Raw genomic sequence first — 24,411 nt, 5'->3', positions numbered from 1 at the left:
AAGTAGCAACTTTGGTTATATCCTGCATCACAAGTTTGGAAAGTTATTCAGGCAAATAAGCTAGAAAGGAAGAGAAAAAAGAAACAAATAAAAAGCCCCACAAACATAAGATTGACCTAATTACCACTATCATGCAAAACAGTGACAAAAACCTATTGATCACCTTAAAAAAAAAACCCAACACATCCCTGATGTGGTCTCAAAGGGACACCTTGATGGTGGCAGTGCTGTTACTCTGGAGCAGCCGGGTTATTGTTAGGCTGTTACACAACCCGAGTTACCATCAGGGCAGCAAACACCTGCCCCTGCTTTAGAGCTCAAGGTTTGCTAACATGTTCACCGGAACAAGTTAGATACTTCAGTCGATTTATTTCGCAAGCTTTATAGCGATAATCAAATAAAGTAGAAGTAATAATTACAGGAAAGAGAGATGTATAGTTCATCTTTTGTCTTCCACAGCTCGTGCTATGTGCTGTAATGGAAAGCAGAAATCCCCACCAACACACTGCTTGTGTATAGTTTCCCAAACATGACAGAAAAGTTTCTTCCAAACAGAAGAAATGTAAAACATAGGGTTATAAAATAAAGAGGAATTGCTTTTCGATTTTTTTCTGTCTAGAGGCAGCAGACTTCAGTACGTATAAAATTTAAACGTTTTCCGAACTCAGTTCAACTGCTAACAAAGTAAGTTCCTGAGCTTTTTTTTTTTGCTCTTCAATAATTAATAATTATTTTACTTAAATAATGAAATAAGCCTTTTAAATTATTATTAATAGATTGGCCTTCTCTGGTAAAGCAAGGGAAAAAATGCATGTTTTAACAGCAAGAAATTATTACAATTAATCCTGAATTTCCACTCAATACTCCATTCCTTTCCTTTTTGCAATTTCATGATTTTTCTGCTGTTCTATCTGGGAGTTTGCTGTTCTATCTTAGAGACAGACAAAACTTACATTTAGGATTTACTACCTATACAAAGAACTGTATGTCATCATTACAACTGCTCCGCAGCTTAGGCATTTAGACCTGCGCCTGCCCGTTTTTCCTATGCAGACCACGCTCCCCAAGAAAAAACACACTAACTCACCTAATAGGTCTATATTTAAGGATCATTAAGGTGTAATATTAGACCTAGTACCTCTGACAACACTGATTTTTAGGGACTCTCACCCAGTTTTAAACAAAAGTGTTCTAAAGGTGGAAAGGGGGAATCCCTACCAGTTTCCTCCATGGAAGATACAAGAGCACCTGCTCAAAGCAAAAATCATGAACTGACCTGTTCTGTTACCCAAGAGATAACTTAGGAGTAACTGAAATTAATACGTGTGTAGGCTGCAAGAAGATCCTCTCTGATGTATTGTTCTACCTACTAAAAAAAAAGCACTTTTAAAAGCAAACAGTGTCATTGGTTTGAAGTGGATAGGCAGTTTCTGAAGAAGTTAAAAAATGAAAAATAACATCAGTGACATATTTCAGAAGCTGCCCCCAGTTTTCTCTGCAATATTAATACATTTCTCTAGAAAAAAAGCTTACAGTGGTATTTCTCAAACTGAGCCTCTGCCTCTCCTGGGAACTGTGAAAGGCTGAAAACAGCAGCAAGAAACCATTTGGTAGTTTCTTTTTAGCTACAAAGGAAACTTAAAAATAAGTTTTGTGAAACATTAAAAAAAAGTTGAAACCAGGCTGACGTATGGCTGGCAGCAGCTCAGTTCCTCTAGAGTATCAGAATAAGTATGTATATGTGCAGCTAACTATTAAATCCATCCCTTAATTCACAACTGTGAAGGAACCCAGCTACTGTCAGCAATTAAATTCAGTTATCATTTTGTTGGCTTTTGGGAAGGAGGAATTAAAAAAGGTAATTGAACTTATCAACTGGAAACTCACACCCACCAGCCGAGAAACACATCGATGAGGATGCACAAACAGGATCACACTGAGAGGATGCCATCATCTAGTAAATGTCTGTTGCTGAGCTGAACAGGAATTCAGCTGTTCATTGCAATAGGAGTAGGTCTAACAGTTTAGGAAATGCTTTGTCTTGTACTCTAAAAAACCACAGCAGAATAACTAGAGAGGATATTTGGTTTTCCAGCATTCAAAATGCCAGAAAAAGCTAGTATTAAGAATCTATAGGTCTGAAATATTAATACAAGACATACAGGGCTGAATTTAGAGAGAATTACAGAGCGTTCACTGAGAAAGTGAACAAACTCCTTGAACCAGTACCTAGCTCAACAGGACAAAGAGAGCTTTTAATTCTTTTTAACTGGATATCATACAAGTTACCTTAAAAGTTCTAGTTTACTTTTGTGTTCAGTATGCCTCTGTTAGAATACTTGAGCTTGAAGTATGTTTTCATTGGTCTTTGAAAAATAATTCTCCACAATGAGTTTTAGATGTCTATTAAATTTCAATGTATCTGGCACAGAAAATATATACCAAGGAGGAGTGTATTTTGGACTGAAAATTTATATATGGAAAAGCAGAATGCCAGTAAAGCTCAATGTTAAGTATAACAGGTGTATTTAGCAATGAAATTAAGATTTGAATATGCTTGTATAAGATTTTTTTTTTAAATATTTTGTAACGTTTCTATAAATTCAGTCTTACTGAAATTGCTATGGAAATTCAGCTAAGAATTTCAATACCATAATGTTTATCTATTTTTAGGAGACAGTAAAGTGCTCCAAACATAAAGACAGGTTTAAGATACATTGTTACACTATTTTTACATTATAACAGAGTACAGCATAGGTGTGCAAATGGGAGTGGGGGGTGGCTGTACCTTACATGCCACATGTAAAAATATATATTTTTTCATATTTTTTTTTACATAGGCCTCTTCAAAAAACTCTTCCAAAGTACACATCTGTATATAGCTATACAAAAATGATTCAACTCCTTAATATAAACAGTCAACTGCACTCTGAGTTAGTAGCTGCATTTTTCAATACCACATTAGGCAATTCTGAGTTGACTGTTAAACAAGTATTTGAAAGGTAACTTCCCTCTTTCTAGAAAGAAAAAAATTGGGCTATGTCTTTACGAAGGTATCAAAAACTATACTGATCTTTAACAAATAGGTACCTGCAGTCTGCAGAAAGTAATCATGATTCAGATGGTATTTGTTTATCACTGATCCAGCTAAAATGAAAACTATAAAATAACCCTCTTACCCTAGTTCCCTGCGTAACTCTGAATGACAAAGCAGACCACATTCATTAGTACAAGATTTCCAGCCGCATCCAAGGAAGCAAGCAGTCAAGGCTTGCAATTCCAGTAAAGTTGTTCTATGTTACAAGAAACATGAAGATACTGTTTCCTTTGCAATTATCCACGTAATAAAATATGCAGAAATCTACTTAATTCACTATGACACTTCTGTATTCATAAAAGTTTAAACTACGCAGAGACCCTTTTTAAAATGTTCTTCCAGTAAAAAAAAAAAATCCTAGTGAAAAGTTATCTTTACTTAGCAAAGGGATAGAGACAAAGAATGTATAAGGATTTCCGTAACAGGCCTTTTGTCTAAGTTTTTCTGCACATTTACAGTGCTATATAAATCTAAACACAAAATTACACTCTCTAGTCAAAGCCAAAGAATTGCCCTTTGAAAAACTAAAAAAAAAGAATGCAGATGAAATATTTGTAGTTTAATTCATTTGGTGGCCTTTAGATCTTGTTCCAGATCTGAAATTAGTTCTTTGATACCTGTTAACATACGTGCCATATTACACTACTGTGGCCATACCCATTTACTTAGCTATTTGCCTTGACACAGACAAGCAACTTCCGTAACTAGCCATAGACTCTCGTCTGCTATGTTATCTGAACAGTGATTAAATTAAATGAGAGCTATGGGGAGGGGGAAGGGTTCAAGCATTTTTAATTCCCTTTTGAGATCATAATTGAATTTCTAGTATCTTAAAGTTTATTTAAACCTTTAAGTATTTTTCTAATACTTGCATTTTTTCCTACCTCCAGCACTCTCTTTATAAGTTTTAATATTCTCAAATCCCATTCAACTTCAGCTTCAACATAAATCATTCCATCCATGACTGTAATTGCACATGTTAATTCTGTAGACATATACACTACCAAAAAATAAAAAATAAGTGTCTATATGTATCTTTATCTTCATATACGTTATATATATGCATCTCTACTTTAATTTTGCGTTAGTGTATTCCAAGCTTAAGCCATTGACACTCCTGAAGAGGCAGGTTCAGATCTCATAAAACTGAAGCATTATACTGAAGTGCTCCAAAACAACTCCTTATCAGATGATCTCAGGCAATATGGTGGTTGTCAATAAATTTTTTTTGGAGTAGGGAAGTGTAATACAGATAAGGAAAAAGAAGGTGATTAATAAAATCATTGAGCAATTTTCATCTTCAATACTGTTTTTTCACAGGGAGATTTACTCATTTTTGTATTGTAAAAAAAGGGGGGGGGGAGAAATGAGTGACCATCTAAACACCAAGTCAACAGCAGACTCATGATGAAAAACTTTGTTGTTCCTAACTTCCAGCTTCATGGTTAAATCTGAGACACAACTACAAAGTAACTTCCTTCCTCTTGGAATTATTCTAGGAGCAAAAGGAATCTCTACCTGTAACCAGGAAGAATATCAGACCTTCAGGGTCAAAACCCAAAATCCAGTATCTTCTGGCAGACTCTCAGGGCCAATACTGAGTATTTCTGAGAGCTTGGTTTCTTGCCTATTATTCACAACCGGGGACCTGGGCTAAAGGCTGCGATTATTACTGATTACAATACCTACCAAAACAAAAAGAAATTCACATATGATGTTTTCTGAGGAACTGAAACTGTACAAATATGTTTTCTGAGTATAAAAAAAAAGCTACTTACATCTTACATGTAGACTGCTAAATAGTATCCCATTTATAAGAAGCATGCCACCGCTTTCACTTGAAGACACAGATCTGTTTGATAACCTTCATAATTCACATATATTATTTTTAAGCTTAAAAATCTTAATCTACTGCAAAAGTAAAAACTAATTCCTGTTTTACTATCAAATATACTTCAACTTTGGATGCACATGCAAAACTTACAGCTCCGGATTTCTACATTAAGCACTTAGTATAATGTTCAAATAAACAAACTAGAAATTCCCATTAAGCCCTACAACCAAGGCACTGCTACAAACTGCAAGAGATAATTTCAGGAAGACTTCCACTACAAGAATTCTCTAAAAATTTTGTAAATCCTTCTTCTAGTAAATACATATTGCAATAGACTCAGAAACAAGATTCTTCCCTGAAGTGCTACAGCGTGAGATCTCACCAACTCCCTGTACACAGTCTCATCTAATTGGGAACTCCGCTACCAAAATCCCAGCTTGCTCTTTATCCATTTCATCTCTCCTACACCATCTTATTAAAGTGATTATTCATGAAAACTGTGGAAGACAGTGTTTGGATATTTATAATAAGGGCAGCAGAGTCTGTTTATAGCTGTTCGTAAACATATATTCATAATAATTTTGCTCAGAAGCACAAAGCTGAAGTGTTTTTGTCAGCACTAGTCCTCCCTGCTTTCCCAGTTCTCCCTCCATCAGCACAAAACTGGGATAGTTCCAGCACTGTTACATTGGCCACAAATTTAAGCTACTTTTTTGTAGCAGAATTTACTTCTCACTTAACATTAAACCCTTAAGGTATGGAATCTGCAAACTAAAAGTAAGTTACAGTACTGGTTTCCAACTTTCTGAATTAGTCTTTAGACACTGAGGAACGACAGAAGCAGTCTAAGCCTTCATGCTTACTGATACGTCCTAAGACTGTGAAAAATTGCTAGTCTGGATATTATATTATCTATTAATAACCCTGATGGTGCTACTATATAGTGAGAGGCTCCCAAAAACAAAACTAGAAAGAAATGCGTTTGAATGAGAAGGGGCAGGCAAATTAAAACCGGATCTATTAGTTGGTTGTGTTTCTTATCATCAACTTCCACCTTTCCAAAAATTCTCTTTGGATTTCAGACATGAGCAAAAATAACAACACAAATCATGAAGACAAAAGTGAAATTCCAAATGCTTATTTATGTCAGCTACTGACAACAGATCTCAGCTGATTCACCCCCAGCCCACACTAAATTTCGGTTTCTTTGCAGAGTATATAGGTTGCTTAATTCTCAAAAAAACTACCACATCCAAAAAAATAAAAGGAACTGTAGGGGGAGAAAAAGATATATGAAAAAACCCATCCTCTGTAGTGCAAAGATCATCCTAGTTGGATGATAATTTATCAGGCCATCTTAACATGTTTGAATTAGCAAACTCCTGCTAATTGCTGATCAGCAATTCCTAAATGCTTCAGGCAATACTATAATTATGAAACACTATTATAGCATTCCACGTTGAATGAGAGAGGAAGAGAAAATTTTCAGATCTAGTACACCAAAAACTGATAATCCAAAGTGACCAGAATAGTAGGAGCCTAATACTCTTTTTAAATATCAGAAGTCATGACGAGTTAAAATCTCTTTCATATTTCAAAGACATCAACAAAGTCAAATCAAAGCTACACAGCACATGAAACCCCTTCAAGTTGCACGAATGAACTATGCCATTTTGTTGTCTGGTGTAGAGGAGAGAAGGAGAGAGAATGTGGGAGAACACAAAGCAGCAAAAGCTCTTTTCTGCCCTAGTTGTAGTGCCACATGAAAAAGCCAGCAACTGCAGATTATTTGCATGGCAATTAAAAAAAAAAAAAGCAAGAGACACTAAAAAAAAATAAACAAACAACAAAACCCCAAACCCCAAACATCTTCTGTGCTAAGGCCATTAATAAAATGAGATTTTACAGTTCACTTTTTTAAAATGAACGCTTCCTGTAGATGTTTAAACAAAACTAATTTAAACGAAATATACTTAACATCAGCATCTTTGCCGAGTAAGAGATTCCCAGTATCACAATCCCTTCACCTTCCCAGAAATTTTCTAGTGCATTTAAATTGCGTCAAGGGGCAGAGAGGAAGCATTTTTTTCTGGGGCTAAATTCAAAGAAGGCTTTTAGAGGACATTGTGTCCTGTGATTAACTTCTCTTACATACATACTTGTCACTTCTTGTAAGAAATCCAGACAGGGTCGGCTACTTCCAGAAATACTTATTGAAACAGCCAGTGGGGTCTGTCCTTCATAGTTCCTTGTGTTAGTGTCTGCTCCGTAATTATACAACATTTGTGCACAAAGCACATCATCTCTAAGAGCAGACAAGTGTAAGGGTGTCTGTCCATCTTCCAAGCGACCCAAGTTTGTATCCGCCCCTCTCTGAAGGAACATTCGGCAGTAAGAGTGATTGCTTTTGATCACAGCGTATCGTAACAGGAAACCATTTTGAATGTCGATGTTGGCATTGTGATCCAGAAGGATTTTCACACAGCTTGACCTCTCTCGGATAATGGCCAGCTGAAGCGGTGTAGTACCTTTATCACTGAGCGGATCAACCTCAGCCTTGAACTCCAACAGGAGTCTGACAAATGAGTCTCTGCCATAGTGGGCTGCTACATGGAGGGGAGTCCAACCATCGTTGCTTTTTGCATTAATAATGTCACTTCTATATTCAGATTCCAACATCAAGCGTGCAATCCTCGCTCGGCCATGCATGGCTGCATAATGCAGAGCAGTGAAGCCTCCAATTAAGTCCTTCACTGTGGGATCAGCTGAAGTTAAAATAAAATTAAAAATAATTAGAAGGCATTACAGTAATCCAGTGCTGCAAAAAAAATAATTGAACAGTCGAATGTTAGTCTTTTCAGGCATAGCATGACAGGATTTTTTGTACTTCATACTAATTCTTGCTTTCATGAACATGCTATTTTTAATAAAAAGTTAAATTATATTCAAGAAAGTTACACAAAAAAAGACTTTTTCTTTCATATACATATGTTTCCATTTGACAAATAGTTTTCCACATCTTCCTAGCACTCTTAGGCTAATTACTCAAATCTCTCTGTCCATCCAGTTTTCCTCCAGCTCTACAATATTACATTTCTTTCTCAATGTTCAACTTTTTTATTTTCCCTTGTGTTGCTTCTTGGTCTTAAAAAGAAGCATGTGTAGAAACATCTGCTGTCCCAAATTGCGGATGTTTTGTGGTCTGGCAGCATTGTATTGTTTTTAGGGTGTAATACTGTATTAGGTAAAATGTTTCTCTGTGGTCTGCAGGATTTCCAAAGCATGTAGGATATATGTTATTTTAGATTATCTTGATAAAGTCTGTTTTTATAGATGATGAATCTGTTCTGAATTTATAGTTTTACAAAAATTTAAGATTTTACAAGAATGTAAGCATCCACTGATGGAAGGAGTCAGGAAAAATGTTAGCGCAGAATACAAGTGATTACACAGACTCCCCCTCCCCCAACATAGCACAAAAATTCAGCCTGATTTATGAATTTAAAAATTAAAATAATCAGATCAGTTTACTTGATTTAATTTCCTCAGAACACCCAAACTTGTAAAGCAAGTGACTATTCCTGTGTACCAAATTAATTACCGAAGGAAAGGTGCCTGCCTCGTTACCATTTCTCAGCCAGAGAACAAGCCAGGCTGCGAGGTTTCTCCTTCCACCATCTGTAGATGCTGCCTGTCAGACACTAAAAGGTACAAACTACAGTTTGGAAGTTTGAGGCACTTTCCTAACCTAAGTCTCCTAGCTGGTAAGGAGAGATACTATCTGCACAAGATACTAGCCTTAAGTTGACATGTTTTTAATAGTCCTGTATATCTATTGAAACAACTGCTGGGGTCTGTCCTTCACAGTTGCTTGTGTTGTGGTTTGCTCTGTAATCACACAACATTTGTGCACAAAGCACACCATCTATAAGAGCAGACAAGCGTAAGGGTGTTTGTCCACCTTCCATAACCCTGACAGCTCTGTCCTTGCATCCTGGCACACTGAATCGTTTGTAATTTCCTCATCTACGCATACTGCATTTAGAAGGAAAGTAGCAATAGTCTGGGGGGCGGGGGGAGCGGGGAAGAACAGGACATTGCGACCACGCAGGTTTAAAACAAACTTGGCTGAAGGCTATGAACACCCAATGCTCACACACATTAAGAGGAGCACTTGCTCTCCTGTACCACGTAGAGAGGGCAGAGTTTTCTGCTCGGTTGCCATCACACTCAAACAGGAGATGGGAAGAGGGTAGGAGACGCCAGTTTGCAAAATTCAGACCTGCTGTAAGTTAAGTGCACAATACAATGTAAATTGCAAGCTAGTTTAGTCTGAACACATTTGAACACACAAAGGTGCTAACACAAACCAACAGGAATAAGCTTCCCAACATGGACCTACTGTGACCATATCCAGATAACACACCACGATAGACATCATACCAAAATAAAAGGACTGGCAAGAAAGAGCACAGAATACAGCTGCAAAGGTGATCCAGCAACTTTAAGGATTTTTTAAAATGTAACGTGAAGACTGAGGGTAGGAAAACAAACAAACAAAATCCAACATACAAACTAATGCAGCCTGACTACACAGAGAAATAAAATGTGAGAACTGCCTCTAGTGTATAGAATAGGAACCTAGAAGTAACGAGAGAAAGATTAAGGAAAGTTTAGTCCCTTAGTAGCGACAGCCTTCCTAGTCTTCTGTGAAAAGCAGAAGTTTCAGCGCTCTGTGAAGTTACACTAACCTGTGTGAAAGTAATTGATGAAGCACCCACAGGTTGGCAGGAAAATGAAGTCAATGACTGAATAGGTGGTTCCTAACCTGCACTATGATGATGTCCAAATTACAGCAAAGAATCAGTACAACCCACAATGTCATTAAAGACAAAGATACAATTTCCCAGTGATGTTCGCTGCTCCCAGGGACTCTTTCTTCACACTGCTCAGACTATTCTAGATTATCTCCTGACTGGTGATAAAGTGAGTAGCATAAGCATGAGAATTAACATGCAGAGGGATGATACATTCTGAGAGGCAGAATTAAGGAGAAAGATGGACATAATGAAAAGGACACAGCAGCAGCCAGGGCCATCTTCCACAAAAAAAGTTAAAAAAAAAATTTGTTGTGCCTTCTCTCTTCCATGCTGCATAGGGCATGTAAGTCAATCATTTCTACCCCCCAACTGAGGTGCAGGATACTGCCGCTAGCCTGTTTAGTCTATGCTATTTCCAAATTCAATCAGATATGCCCCAACTTTTGTGTGTGCATGTATATGCATTTTTATGCAAGTTGTTGTAATCCAAACCCAACAACTTACTTGCAACATAAGGATGCCCTTACCTATGCTTTTAAGTACCTTTCCAAGCCTTCCCTACTCCCAAAATTTCATTGCTTTTGACCACCAAAGTGAACCAAAAAAATACTAAGCCTTGTAAGAGAAGTGTCTCAACAACAATAAGGAAAAAGCCTCCCAGTTGGGCAACCAGGCAACACAAACAACTAACCTTCCAAAAGTAAACCTGGTAGCAAAACCTCATTATAAAAATACTGTAATTCCTGTTAAGATTATGGGCTCCTAGTGAGCTAATAGTACCAGTCTCCCCCTTGATTAGGGAAACAATTTTAACAAGACCAAAACATCTGTTGCTATTCAGTTAATGTTTTGCTGCCATCTCCTGGAAAACTTCTGAACTTCACAAGGGCTTTTAGCAGAATTATGTTGCATACAATTTCCATTTGTTCAGTCCCCGTGTTAGTAAAAGTAATGCTACGAAGCTGACGTTGCCTTGAGAACTTGGGTTGTTGTGGGGTTTTTTGTTTGTTTGTTTTTTAAAAGGCTTCAGTACTGGTATCATGCTGTAAAGCAACTCTCCCCCTGGAACACAAGGAAGGTAGAAATGAATTGGGAATGATTCTCAGCTTATGTTTCAGAATCTGCAGAGGGGTAAAAAAAAAAGTACCTGGTACAAGCGTATTTAACTAGGAAGGGATGAAGCCAGCACTTGCCAGCATTTCTTTATCTTGCCTCCATCCTGACTGTCAAACAATTATTTCTTTTCAAGCTTCCCATTAATTTGGGGAGAGCAGAATCTAGAAACATGAACAGTTACATTTGGTCACTTCTAATGTTCTCAAATATAAGGCATAATACAATGGCATAAACCTTGAACTGCTTATCAAGGATACCAAATTACTGCAATCAAGCTCACTTGAGATTGAAAATTAGCAACACTGAATGATATTCAGATTATTTTATTTCATGTTAAAGTTGGGCACCTAAGCTAGTCATTTAAACTCTACTGTTAATGAAACTCTTTTCTAATACTGCAATCTAGAGGATATATAGATTCCTAAACAAGAGTCTAATATTTTAGAGTTTCAATTTACAGCTCAGTGGGACAGTTTCCCTTCTTTCTTGACACCTTCATTAGGTCACTCTATCACAGTCCAATTTGGGAAGCCAAGAAAGCAATGCTTCTGGCTTCATAAAGGGCTTAATTCTGACCACAAGGTTTAGAAACATGGCTACATATAGCTTCTGTTTTGAATTTTCTAGGACAACATTGATACAGAAGACCTCCAGGAAAGCATTACTGTTCAGACACACAAACACTTTATGAGCTGGTTTAGGGGGATGAGCATTTGGCATTCCCTAGTTTCTCCCGGATTCTGCATGACCTTACTAGAATTTAGATACCTTGCAGCCAAGACTAAAAATAAATACATCTGTTTGGCTACTTCTTCCTGTTACTCTTCAATTTCTAGGAGCTTTAGTGAATAATTTCTTCACTTTAATATGAGTAACCAGAAACTGTCCTGCTCAATTAGTATTGAGAAGATACCGCCAAGGGACAGCTAACAACTACGCACTTTCAAGACACTAGCTCGTTGTAACGTTAACTGTGCTGGCTGGGGACTAATAAAACATAGTTCTTGTCCAGTGTTGGATTGTCTCTCTCAATATGTCATTTTGATAAAAAAAAAGTACACTAAAGGGGAAAAAAGGCTCGTTATGCAAAAATCCAAGATTACTGAAAACTACACTCCCTATTTTTGTGTTGCTCTCCTGTTGAGCTTTGTGACTTTAGATTGTTTCTATGGATGGAAAGAACTGGCTTCATAGAATCTTCACTTTATTAAAGTGAGACAAATACACTAAGAAAGTCAAATTCACTATTTTTCTTTAGAACTAAAGTTTCTCCATGGTTCTGATCAACCTGCATTTCATCACCTGCTAAAGAGTATTTATTATCTGACCTATTACCTCTGTATCTAGTTGGTATTTCTGCTGGCTTCATCCTTTAGTCTGGACTGGTTTTTATGCATTTTCCCCATCTATCTGTGTCTCCTTGCTCACGAGATAATAAAAAGCTTCCTCCTGTTCCACCACCTCCACTCAAATCAGCCAATCTGCATGCACAACGGTGTCCTCTGGCTCTTTTCTTTGGTGGTGAGCAATGATGGAAGAGAAGAAAAAAAGCAAAAGCAGGAGGCGGCCAGGTCATGACTCCCATAAGAAGCTACCTTTTATTTCCAGGTCAGCGACTAGATTCCTTCTCAGCCTTTATTAGCCGAATTCCATCTCCATCCCACTACCATGCAAGACTACGTCAGTAGTCTTCCAGCATCTCAGATCTGAGGCACAGCTCTCTGCCCTCAGCAACAGCCCAGTGTGATTTTCTCATTCCTGTACTATGAAAATACTTCCAGCTCTGCTAAGCTTCATCATCCCTCTAGACAGCCACAATTATCACCAGTTGCTCCTTCCTTCCCACTAACATCTCAGTTCCCTCTTTCTTCCAGAACTCCATCCACTCCCTCTCACTATCTTCTTTATTACTAATGTATATAGTCAGTTCAATACTCTGTTTACCATAAGATTCACACCAGAAAATGACTTTTCCCTTCACCCCAATATTATTTTGGTCCAGAGGGATGAAGTGCCAACATCAAAATAATCCACTTCTTGAAAGGGAGAAAGGTGGAGACTGTGTGAAGAAAGGTAGACACAAACCTCTCACTAATGAGGCAGGCATGATTAACTTGGCTTTTAAGAGTCAGCTCATTCACTGCTTAACAGCTCATTTGTGACATTATTATGTTTTAAATACTCATTATCTTTTATGCCTCTGTTTTGAGGGAAAACAAGGCAAGGCACAAAACAGTGCCAATTTTCTGAAGCGAGGCTCAGCTACAGGAAAGCTGCCGTAGATGACTAACCCTCACACTATTTGTTACTCAACTTTCTAGTCCCGGTGATTAAACGCTATACTGCTTCCAGAACAAGGGTGTTTCATTACAGGCAGTTTTCACAAGGCATCAGATTCAGCTGGTACTTCGTATAGGAAAGAGTAACAACAAAAATAAAAACAAAACACTGCATCAGCAGCTATTTAGTATCAAAACCTACACAATGAAAATACATAAGAATACATAAGGGTGGGGGGTTTTTTCCACATCATCTTCAGGTTTACACAGTTAAAACCAACATATTTTGAGACGTACAGCCTAAAAATTTTGAATTATCAAACTGAAGGCTTGAGATTATCCACATACATGACATTTAAAAAGTAGAATTTAAAGTTATTTATACGTGCAATTTAGTAGCTTTTCCCCCCCTTCCAATAAGGACACGAGGGTTTGACAATATTATATGGTTAGAATCTGTAGTAGGTTTATCAACGGGGTCCAGTTGTGCAGGCTGTATTTCACTACTGCTCTTAAGGAACATACCACTAATTGTGCAAATACCACAGCCTATTAATGCCATTCAATTTTGAGGGTGGTATTCGTCAGATGTATGGGTCACAACAAACATAAGGGGTCCATATGGCCTTAGATACATAAAGCATCAAAAAGATAATTTCAGTTTCCTTTGGACTGAAAACATCTTAGTTCATAATTCATTTGATAAAGAACAGCATCCTCTATTCTAGCGCTGTTCTTAAGAGCACTAACCAGAATGTGGAGAACATCTACTGATTTTTATTTTTCCTCTCCAGTATCACATTAAAAGATTAAGACTATCCATTTCTAAAACTTTAGGTAGCCTTGAAAGAAGATATAGCAAAAGGAAATTCTGACCGTACCATTTGAGGGGTAATCATCATCACCCAAGCGAGTACATCACTTAAACCAACAAAACTCAACCAGTTCTTGAAATAAAGCTTCACTATGGATGGATGCAGGAGAGGTGTAAACTCAACTGGACTAGCTGACACTGAAGTCCTTGCACAAAGAGTACTGTTTTCATAAAGTTTAGCAGACTCTGTTAAAGCCTATACAGAAACTTAGTCTTTAATGCGACTTGTTAACTCACTTGAGAATTACGAAACAAACTTCCTTAGGATTTCAATTCGAGACCTGCCTTCCTCTAATAATAACCTCTAACAGAGAAGAAAAGCCTATAGTGAGTGCTGTGAGTACATTTACTTTTATAATGCGTCCTTCTGCCCTATTTTCATAATACTTATTCATTCTTTTAACAATTCCCAGGCAATTCTGGAAAAAAAAAAAAGTAGTGAGGTATTAAGATACAAAGCTAATCTATTACCTCATTCACAGGGTATGCATCAGAAGTAAACAGAGATGAAGTACTACTCCAAAGAAAGAAGAAAAAAAAAAAATCAGAAGTAGTCTGATACCTAACCAGTGCTGGAAAGCCCTGCAATGGAAATTGGGATAGAAAGCTGTGAGATGGGTATCAAGATTTTTCTCTCTAGGCAACTCACCTCCATGTTCAAGGAAAACACGGACACATCTCTCTTTCCCTCTTGCTGCAGAGAAATGAAGCAAGGTCCAGCCATTGGCATCTCGACCATTTGGAGAATATCCTTGCTCCAGCATCTTGCGCACGGTGTGAACATCGCCAGCAGCAACTGCAGCCTGAATCTGCAACTCTTCCTGTAGTTCAGGGTTTCTCCGACAGTGATGGTGTAACATCCTAGCTGAATCTGGCTTTTACAGAAGCGTCATGAGGTCACACTAGTCACCTTGAATCAATATAAAGCACGAACAAATTAGGATTGGGACCCGGAAAGAGATATCTCGGAAAAAAGTCAGTACTAATGAAAAGCAATGCTAAGATTTACTCTCTATATGCAGAGCCGAGTCATCTTACACATAGGATAAAACCCAAACAATCTCACTGTTGCCAGCAAAATCATAGTACATGGTTCATATCACTGAACTGCAAAAGAAAAGGACACTTACACATTATAAATAGTAAACATTTTCTTCAGAAATGACAGCATCAAACAACAGTCCACAATTAAAGCACCTGAGCCATAAGCAAAATGAAAAGTCTCCAGAACCCAACATTCATTTAAAAAAATCACAACATAGTTAATATCACTAACTCCAGAGATACTGGTTAAATAGATGATCTAAACTGTTGTATGAAACAGCACTGCATTGCTAGAGCAATGGAACTATGATATTCTTCTTTTTTTTTCCTAGAAATGTATCACCTCTAAGCTTCAGTGAAAATATTTTCATCTTACTAATATAATCTTTTCCTGTGACCTACTGCACATGAATATTAGTAACACTAATGTTCAAACTGAAAACTTTAATGTTTTTTTCTTTTTCTCCCCTTTTTTTTTTTAAATTAGAGTCTACTGTCTTTATTTTGGCTTGTGGAGTTCTTTATTAGTACATAAAGACCGCAAAGAACCTCCATATTTCAAAAATCAAACACAAAGATGATAATATACAAGACCTGAAAACACATAAATGCAGTTAATATAGCCTTGTCAAACACCATGAGAACATATAGCAGAACAATTCAATTTATAATTACCTTGATACAGTGTATGAGAGAGCTGGGCCAAAAGGCTATCTAAAATAGCCACTGTAAAAGAGCCTAGATACAAGCATACACTGGGAAAGAAAGAAGTATTATACCCCATGCTCTGTTTGAAAAGTACTTATCTGCAGTTCTACTTGCTACCCAGCTGGAGACAAGAAAAAAATACAGCTATTTAGGGATTCTTCCACACTACACAAAATCTGTAAGTGTTTACATTTTCACATACATTGTGTATCATATCCCATTAACAGGTATTCCTAGAATGGAAAGGAATATCAGAAGAAAGAATAAAAGCAGGATATGAGAAAGGTAATGCTGAGCAACAGGAGTCTCAGAAAATATTCAAAAACTGATGCAATGGATATTAACACAGAACTAGAAGATTAAAAAAGAGAAAGAAAAAATGTATTTAAACTCCTGTAAAGTTAATCAAGATTAAAGTACAAGGAAAGTTCTAAAGAAGAAAATGAATTTTAAGCAAAACTTAAAATTTACAGCAACCTTGTTTTATTAGGATGTCAACCCACATCATCACCTAAACCTTCTTTTACGTAAATATCATAAGGATTTCCAGACCCTCATGATTCATAGGTCATTCAAAAGACATTGCAATCAACTCCCCATATCCCACTGGGCACTTGTTTTCCTGTGATCCAGATATACACACAGACAAGAGAAAAGTGAAAACATCAATCACTGCCATCTTTCCAGATAAAGGCATAGCTATCTATTTAGTCTTCTATAACCTAGTTGTGCCCATCGCAAAGAAGTTATTTATCTGCTTCTTGGAGAGATATAAACTCAAAATTAACAGGTAGCTACAATGACCCTACTTGCATTGCAAATATGGAAATTACATACAGCAAATGCCTGTCTTTGACTTTCATAAATGCTTCAACTTACCATGTATGGCAACAATCACTACTTCAGCATAGGGTTATGAAAGAAGACTTTTTAGCTCAATAGGTTATACAAGGCTTAGGTACTGGCTTTGTTTTGTTTCATAGTATGAACTCCATTATCTGACACTGGAAGAAAAGGGGATTTACAAACCGGCAACTGCTAACTCAATAGTTCAGCTTTTGCAGCATATTCCAAAAATCAAACTTGGTTAATCTGATGACAATGGAAGTACTTCTATTGACTCTAATAAGCTTTTGCTAAGCTCTTTTCTAAACTCCAATTAGCACTTCAGAACACGCTCACCTATAAGACAGCGAGCTTGACTTCATTCTGGATCACACCATTAATAGTACTGTTTATGGAATTCCAACTACAAGAACAACATCTTTCTTTGCCTTTACAGGTGAAAACTGATAGTAGAATCTAACTGATAATAAGTATGAGTCAGGGGGAGATCCTTCAGAAAAAAAATCAGTATGTCCCTTTAGCTCTATTTTCTGAATGTGTACAAAAACAACATACGAAAACTTTTCTCTCAAACTGAGAATATCTGATCAAAAGTTAATATAAACAAACTTTCTACTGCCATTTTTACAGTCCCTTCTTGTAAAGGACTAATACCTGCAAGATCTCATGTGATCCTGAAAATTAAGGTCAAACTACTTGCTCATAATGCTACGGAAAGAGATAGGATGACTAAACAGATGAAGCAAAATGGGATTTCTCATTTAAGGGGCCAGCAGCATCCCCCCTGCAACTATCTATGAAGACAGTTGGCTAAGAAAAAGCAAAGCTCTTTATATCACACTTCTCAGCTAGTGGGTATATTTGTAATGCAGCATTATAAAAAGTTGGCACTGGCCCCATATGTTGCATGTGACTAGCAGAGCTTATTCAAATTAGCTAGTACTAAAGTACATAAGTACTAAACCATACAACGCAGAAGACAAAGTCAGGCATAAGCAGCTCCTTTTATCACTTGCGCAGTTTCTGTAAATATCTACTCTTCTATCTCACCCCTATGGCAAGCAACGAAATTCAAATTACAAGAATACTTAACAGTAACATTAAAGGTTTCAGGATAGTTCTAGGTACACACCAGCTTTCAAAACATTTTCACTTCTGCTCCATAGATCATTTAAAATCCTGTTTGCAAATCCCCATTTACAGCATCAATCTTTGGAGAAGGAAAGGAGGACTACTGGAAGTCATTAGCCATTTGGCATTTAATATTTTATGTTTTGCAACTGTAATCAATCTCATTCAGAACACAGTATGCACTTGGATTGCTACATATTGGCTTTCTCCATGCAAGTAAAAAAATGAAATGAAGCAGAGGGGGGGAAAAAAATGTACCTATACATTCTGGCTTATTATGATTGTACAGTGCCATGAAAACGGAGGACAACAACAACTACTTAACTGATTTTGCAAGTACAACAGGATAAACTCAATGTGTTCCTGAATTACCTTATAAGAGGTTGTTACTCTTTGATGGCTGTCCCACTCTTCATTGTCTTCACTATTCATAATCTTGTGTGCCCATGTGTGTCAAACAACCTGCTACCCCTTAAAAAAACAAATGATATTTCTTATTAGTTGCAAAGAGTAAAAGTGAGAGGTTTACTTACTTTTACTTTGTACCTGTGCTAGAATGCTACATTTTAATGCAGTTATGCCAGAAAAGGCCCTGAAGTGTGTTTTCTTTCATTATCAGACAGTCCTCCAGAGGCTGGAGTGGGGAGAGTTTGCTTCTGCCAGATGAGGAAAAGGTTACAGAGAATATTTTATGGAAGACTAGAAACGAGACATGTGCTTTCTCTCTGGAGTAAGCCTTGAAGAAATGGTCTAAACTCTTCTCTAAGGATTACGTATATCTGCTCCTGCCATGGAACAAGAATGGATGCAAAGGTTACAGTAGGTATTTCTGCCTGACTGCTCAACATCTCCCTGTGGGTGTCAGATGCCAGGAGAAACCTTCAGGATCCATTTAGGTCCTCCCAATCCATTTTTGTGAGTTTTTTTGTGTTTGTTTGTTTTTGTTTGTTTTTTTTTTTTTAAATCTCCATCCCATCTGTGTTTCCCTATCTAAAGAATAAAATCTGACAACATAGAGCAATGACTTCTCTGTCCTTCAACTGGACTTCTAGCATCACCAGATAGTTGTCTCTCCCTCACATGACAGATCAGGCTAACATACGCTGCGTTTCTCAAACAGGTAGAGATACCTTCACAATACAAGCAATACCACCACCTCAAAAATCTTCACCCTTTTTTTCATATATCAAAACTATCAATTTAGTATCAAAGTTTACTGAAGGCCAGTTACAATCCCTATCCAGTTCCCTCCTTCAGACTAGCCATCCTTATCCTCCTTCCTTGTCATCTGCAGTTAACAGGATCAGCCCCAACATTTGACCATTTCTCATAGCACTGTTGAGAGACCGTACTCATCAATGTTATTTCATTAATTCTTTGTACACCTCTATCTGACCTTTCGTTCACTTTGGCTGCAAGCTTCTCGCGACAGGACCCCTTATCATGTGTGAGCACTGCAATAATACAATAAATAATAAAAGCATTAATTACTTCATTGTATAGCAGATCACACAAAACCAACTGTGACTCGTTTCTTCTGCAAATGAGTTGCACCAGAACAATTATATGAACTGTGCAGCTTTTAGCTTAAGTTAAAATTTCTGTCACTTAATGCAACATAAAATCTTGCTTTCCCGATGATAGCGCAGAAGAGGAGGATGAAAAAAAGCTCTCTTCATCCCTCTTACGCACATTTTCCAAGAGCTTTGCTTCCCAAGATAAAACATACAAGGTCTGCAGATATGCTCACAGCCCTGCACAAAATTGCACTGCCATGACCTAATTTGATCACATTTCTAGCCTTGTTTTTTTTTGCATAATGATCAGTCGTTAGTTCACCTTTTTTTTTTTAATTTTTGCATGATTTTCACTTTAAAACCCACACATTTTTTATTAGCTGATGCAAATTAGAATTGCACTGACTTCACAGACTACAGACAAGGTAACAGATTGCTCCACTAAAAAAGTAACAAGCTTTTTCCCCCCAAAGGAAAATTAGCTGCATATGGCAAGAGTAAGAGCTGCAACTTTAATAAAAAGAAGTCATATTTAGTGAAAGTAAAGCTCACTTACTCAATGACTTAAAGTTTGCTCAAAATACAAATAATTGTAGTAGAAGTAACACACTAAATAAAAAAAAAAATAAGACAAACATCTTCATTATCTATTGATAATGTCTCACGTTGTCAAAGAGATCTTAGACTTTTCTACATCAATGTGTCACTTCATTAAAGTCATTGCAAACATCATGTGGAAAATTAATTCCGACATATGTATATACTTACTTTAAAGAAAGTTCAAGGTTGGTACTAAAAGCAAGACCTTATAATACAGTATTTCGCTCATTCAGATGGCCTAACAGATAGGCCTGATTCCTAAGCCCTAAGATTACACATCCAAGAGCAGAATAAGGACCATAATTTACTGATGTTAGCCTAATTCTATACAACAAGGAAAGTGTATCATTACACATGACATTTAATATCTAGCATAGACCTAATCAGTGTAGATCCTAGTTGTCTGTGGTTGAAGTATTCCAAGACATTTAAATCAAATTAAAAAAAAAAAAAGAAAGCCCTGTGGAATAAGGATAATCACATTAGCATTCATTATTCTCACAACCCACTTCTCCCACCCATTTCAAAACTTGAACAAGCTAAATGTGTTCTCACTCAAATGGCATTTTAAAAATGGTCAATATGTGTTTGAAAAAGAAACTAAATGTGACTATCACCTTCATATGTTGCTCAGCTTCCCATTTCAGGAGCTCTTCAGACAAGAGAGTAAGGCAAACAATCATGTTATTATTTGTGTTCTCATATCACAATCGTAAAGTTTGCAAATAACATGTGAAATATTAAAATTTCACAGAGCCTTAAATCCTGAATATATTTTCTGCTAGATGTTCTATATTACATCCCAGACAGACATCAAGCAGGTATCCAAGTGGCTGGGATGAAAATCGCCAAGCAACACATGCGAATTGCTGGGTCTGAAAGCAATGAGTTAACAGCGCATGCATCCAAAACATCACAGAGGAACTGCTACTTCAAAGGAAAGAAGCCTTCACTCTTCATAAGCGGTCATTAAAAGTTACACGTTTCTTGTCAGAGCTTCTGTAATGTCATCTTGTAGCTTGGACATACTGAATTTAAAATAACTAAGAGTTAATCTACAAGTCCTCCATCAACTTCAGGTGTTTACAGCACCGTATGATGCTGACTGGTGGTGTTATTACTAATAAGCAGCTGTTGTGTTGTTACATTCTGCAGGTGGCTGAAACTGAAGCACAGCGGTATCGTTTTACCAACTATTATCCAATTCACAGAGAGGTTGTGAGACTTTTGGGCCTGATGGAGAATTAGTGAAATCACCCAGCTCAAGTAACTTCAGGTCTGCAAACTGGAGAGCAAAAGAAGAGACCTCACCTTCAGAAAGCACTGGTAACACATCAGCTATTAACCATCCTCAAAACTCCCACCCATACATTGGCACCCTTAACGACAAGCAGAGCCCAGTGAAGAAAATACTGCAAATCCTTCCAAATCAAGGACCTCAATGCTAGTGCTAAAGCAAGGCCTTACGGATCTTTTTCAGTAGCGAATGCTGCATCAGGTTCGCACAGCCACAACTCTCCTCCCTCAAGATGCGCGCTGACAAACTGCAGGGAGCTTGTGCTCTGCAGCATGCTTGGAGATCCGCTTGTACCAAGCATAAAATACAGTCTCTCTTCTAACTTACAGTGGTGCTGTTACTAAGTTTTAAACAGTAAAAGTCGGATGAAAGCTTAGCCTTAAAAGTAATAATTCGTAGCAAGTGTTAATGTATAAGATTTATGTATTTTAATATGACTTGTTATCATTAAAGAATCCAAACCTCAGTATTTCATAGAATGACAGAAGCAGAAAACAATGCCTAGTTCAAACCACATTAAAGCAGTCACTTCAGCCCTAATACTCATAGCACAGCTGATGAACAAAGTAAGTGCCGCTTACAGAGTTTATTTCATTCAACAATCTCTGGAAGACTTCTATTTGCTCTATATTTCTTTTTAATATAGCCTAAAAGAATCCAAGCGGACAAAATTAATTGGATGACTTCAGTGGATAAAGCAAGTTTTTCACTGCGATAATATCATTCTGTAAGCAAATGCTGGAACAATGGAAAACAGCCTCTCAGACAGCACATTTCCTTTAAGGGTTTAGAATTCACAATAAGGCAAAACAAAAAAATTAGTATACAGCCTGAAGATAAAAAAAACCAAAAAGGATGTGCAACTTTATCTAAGGGGCTAGCTATACTTGCAATACGCTGCATTTCTTCCAGAGATCAAGAGCAGGACTTCAGCATATCATTTATCTCTGTTCCTTGTTTTGACCATGTGCAAATTTCTGCCAGAAGCTAATTCCCTGATTCCTGTGAACTCAATTCCAGTCTCTGCATCTGAACCAAACTTTGCTGCACTGGCATTTCACATTAGGAAGGAGCTTCACAAATGAAATGAAAACTTACATCTCCTTCCATGAATAAATCCCAAAGATCTTACGATGTATCGGCACCAAGAGGTGTCCTGTTGGAGTAGCTACATTAATGCAAGCCCCGACGTTAGCTGCACCGGATGGGTTGTAAAGAGGGTGTTATAATAAACCAACTTTGGATGAAACAGGTGTGCCATAACTGCACTGGTAGGTTTGTACTAATGCACATCTGTCTCACCTATTAGCATAAAAATCCCTCCTGCAATCGCACCAGGCATGTCCACACGTTCCACTATTACTCATGGTTTTGCAGTATGCTATCAAAATAGCATGGAATATTTCTTCCCTGTACTTTCAAAATGCATCTCAGAATTTGTTGCACTTGTGTTACAGGGGGATTTTCTATTTAATCTTTGATGTGTAGCAGCTACTTTTTATCATATGCTAAAGACACCTATATCAGAAAAATGATCCACCCTTGACCAAGACTGTTGGCAACAGGTACTGCTCTTTCCCCTGCAACTAATGCTAAAAAATAATTTATTGCTGACAATGAAAAACATTCTGGTACAGTCAGTGACATCTCTGAAAACATGAAAAGACCAGAGGGACCTATATAGTGGATATATTTGCCAAAGTAACACAAACTCATCTACATTTGAAACGGATTAGAACGGATTCAAGACAGACTCTGCATTAGAACAATGCGCAGAAACTCCATTATTTGGAGCACACCAACAGTAGGATGCAGAAAAAGGCTCACTGACATCATTCACCCCCCCACTCTCTCTCCTAGAACCCATCTCTTCATCTTACCACATAAAACAAGCAATTCTCCCTACGAAGTGCTCTCCCCCTGAAATCGAACCTTCCTCCTACCAGCAGGATTCAGTTTTTGATGACTCGTTTCATTTCTTCCCTTAAGCACCTAACAGCATTATCTTCTTCTGTGATCTCAACCCAAAAAATAAGTACTTGTAAACAAATACCATCCAATTAAATGAATTTCAATTTTTGCAGCTCTGTTACAATACAAAAAAGTGACCCATGCAAAAGTTAGGTACGACTAAACCAACATAATGCAATTACCACGACCTACTCCAATAAAGATTTTTGGATCAGAGCAGAAACAAATCCCGTGTTGCACCTATAAAAGTGTGAAAAGGCTTTAAGAAAAGACCCCTTTAACTACCCAGAGCGAAGTAATTTTAAGTGACATTCCTGAGATGAGGAGACACAAAAAAAACATTAAGTAGCAATTCATAATCAAAATAATGTTTGCAGATTAAATTTAGAAAGTGACAAAGCATTACAAGAAGAGGAACCATACTTCAAATGGGCTTCAGAGCTTTCAAACTTTTAAAGCTCAATAGCAAGTAGGTTTTAAGAGAACAAAGAAATCTAATGCTACCTATTCAAATCCATCAAAAACACAACAAGAGAGCCAAACCATGTGTCTAGGATGATTCTGACAGTCTACATGAATTATCACCTTTCTGGGGGGGTTTTTCAGCGCTGTTTTCTCTCTTCTGTCTTATTTTGTTCTTTGGAGTCACAATTTTTAATTCTCCTTTAAGGCAGCTTAAACCTAAGAAATAAAAGTAGAACTGAGCCACACAATCACATGAGAGACAGAAATGAAGAAAAAAATAGTTAATACCAAAGCAATAGCAGGTCGAGATAGGAAGAGCCTTCAAAAATTAGGAAGGAAAGGGTTATTTACCTAAATTGGGATCTCAACTCGAAAAGAAGGGCACTCCCCCGGGATACTAAAGAGTTGGAGGGACAATAACGGCAGGACCGCTATCCTGTCAAGCCAGCTCCTCCAGGGAATTGAAGTAAAAGATACGTACTAAAGAATGGGACAGGAAGTAACCCAGAAAGCAGAGCTGCTGGGAAATTAAAATCACTCCCTTGCAGGAGTTCATGCTTCAGGAACCGTCAAGCGCGCACACACACACAAAAAAAAAAAAAAAAAAAAAAAAAAAAGCCGACCAAGCCCCGGCGCAGAGTTTCAAGGCCCGGCGGCGGGGAAGGCAAGCCGGGCGCCGCCGGGGGCTGGGGAAGCGGGGACGCGCTCCGGAGGGCCCGAGGCTCCCCTCCGCCCTCACCGCCCGGGGAGCACTCCCCCCCCCCCCCCTCCGCAGGCAGCCCCAGGAAGCACGGCGGCGGCGGGCCCGGCGC

General features: G+C 37.7%; 1 protein-coding gene across 2 annotated transcripts in view; it reads right to left on the bottom strand.

Annotated features, from left to right (window-relative positions):
* Nucleotides 1-24,411, bottom strand: part of ASB7 (ankyrin repeat and SOCS box containing 7) — a 29,094-nt gene that overhangs the window by 4,339 nt on the left and 344 nt on the right. The window contains exons 2-6 of one of the 2 annotated variants that reach the window (XM_050903321.1): nucleotides 23,720-23,815; nucleotides 19,146-19,203; nucleotides 18,122-18,220; nucleotides 14,670-14,930; nucleotides 7,091-7,696 (exon numbers count right to left, since the gene is read on the bottom strand). In XM_050903321.1, coding sequence (XP_050759278.1) covers nucleotides 7,091-7,696; nucleotides 14,670-14,880 — 817 coding nt within the window. In that variant the 5' untranslated portion in view covers nucleotides 14,881-14,930; nucleotides 18,122-18,220; nucleotides 19,146-19,203; nucleotides 23,720-23,815. The remainder of the gene's footprint in view (nucleotides 1-7,090; nucleotides 7,697-14,669; nucleotides 14,931-18,121; nucleotides 18,221-19,145; nucleotides 19,204-23,719; nucleotides 23,816-24,411) is intronic. The other variant, XM_050903322.1, reaches the window with a different exon arrangement.

The sequence above is a fragment of the Gymnogyps californianus genome, chromosome 11 (genome assembly GCF_018139145.2).
Source record: "Gymnogyps californianus isolate 813 chromosome 11, ASM1813914v2, whole genome shotgun sequence".
Classification (NCBI taxonomy): domain Eukaryota; kingdom Metazoa; phylum Chordata; class Aves; order Accipitriformes; family Cathartidae; genus Gymnogyps; species Gymnogyps californianus.
The sequence above is the reverse complement of the archived record's forward strand: the minus strand, read 5'-3'. Positions and strand labels throughout refer to the sequence as shown.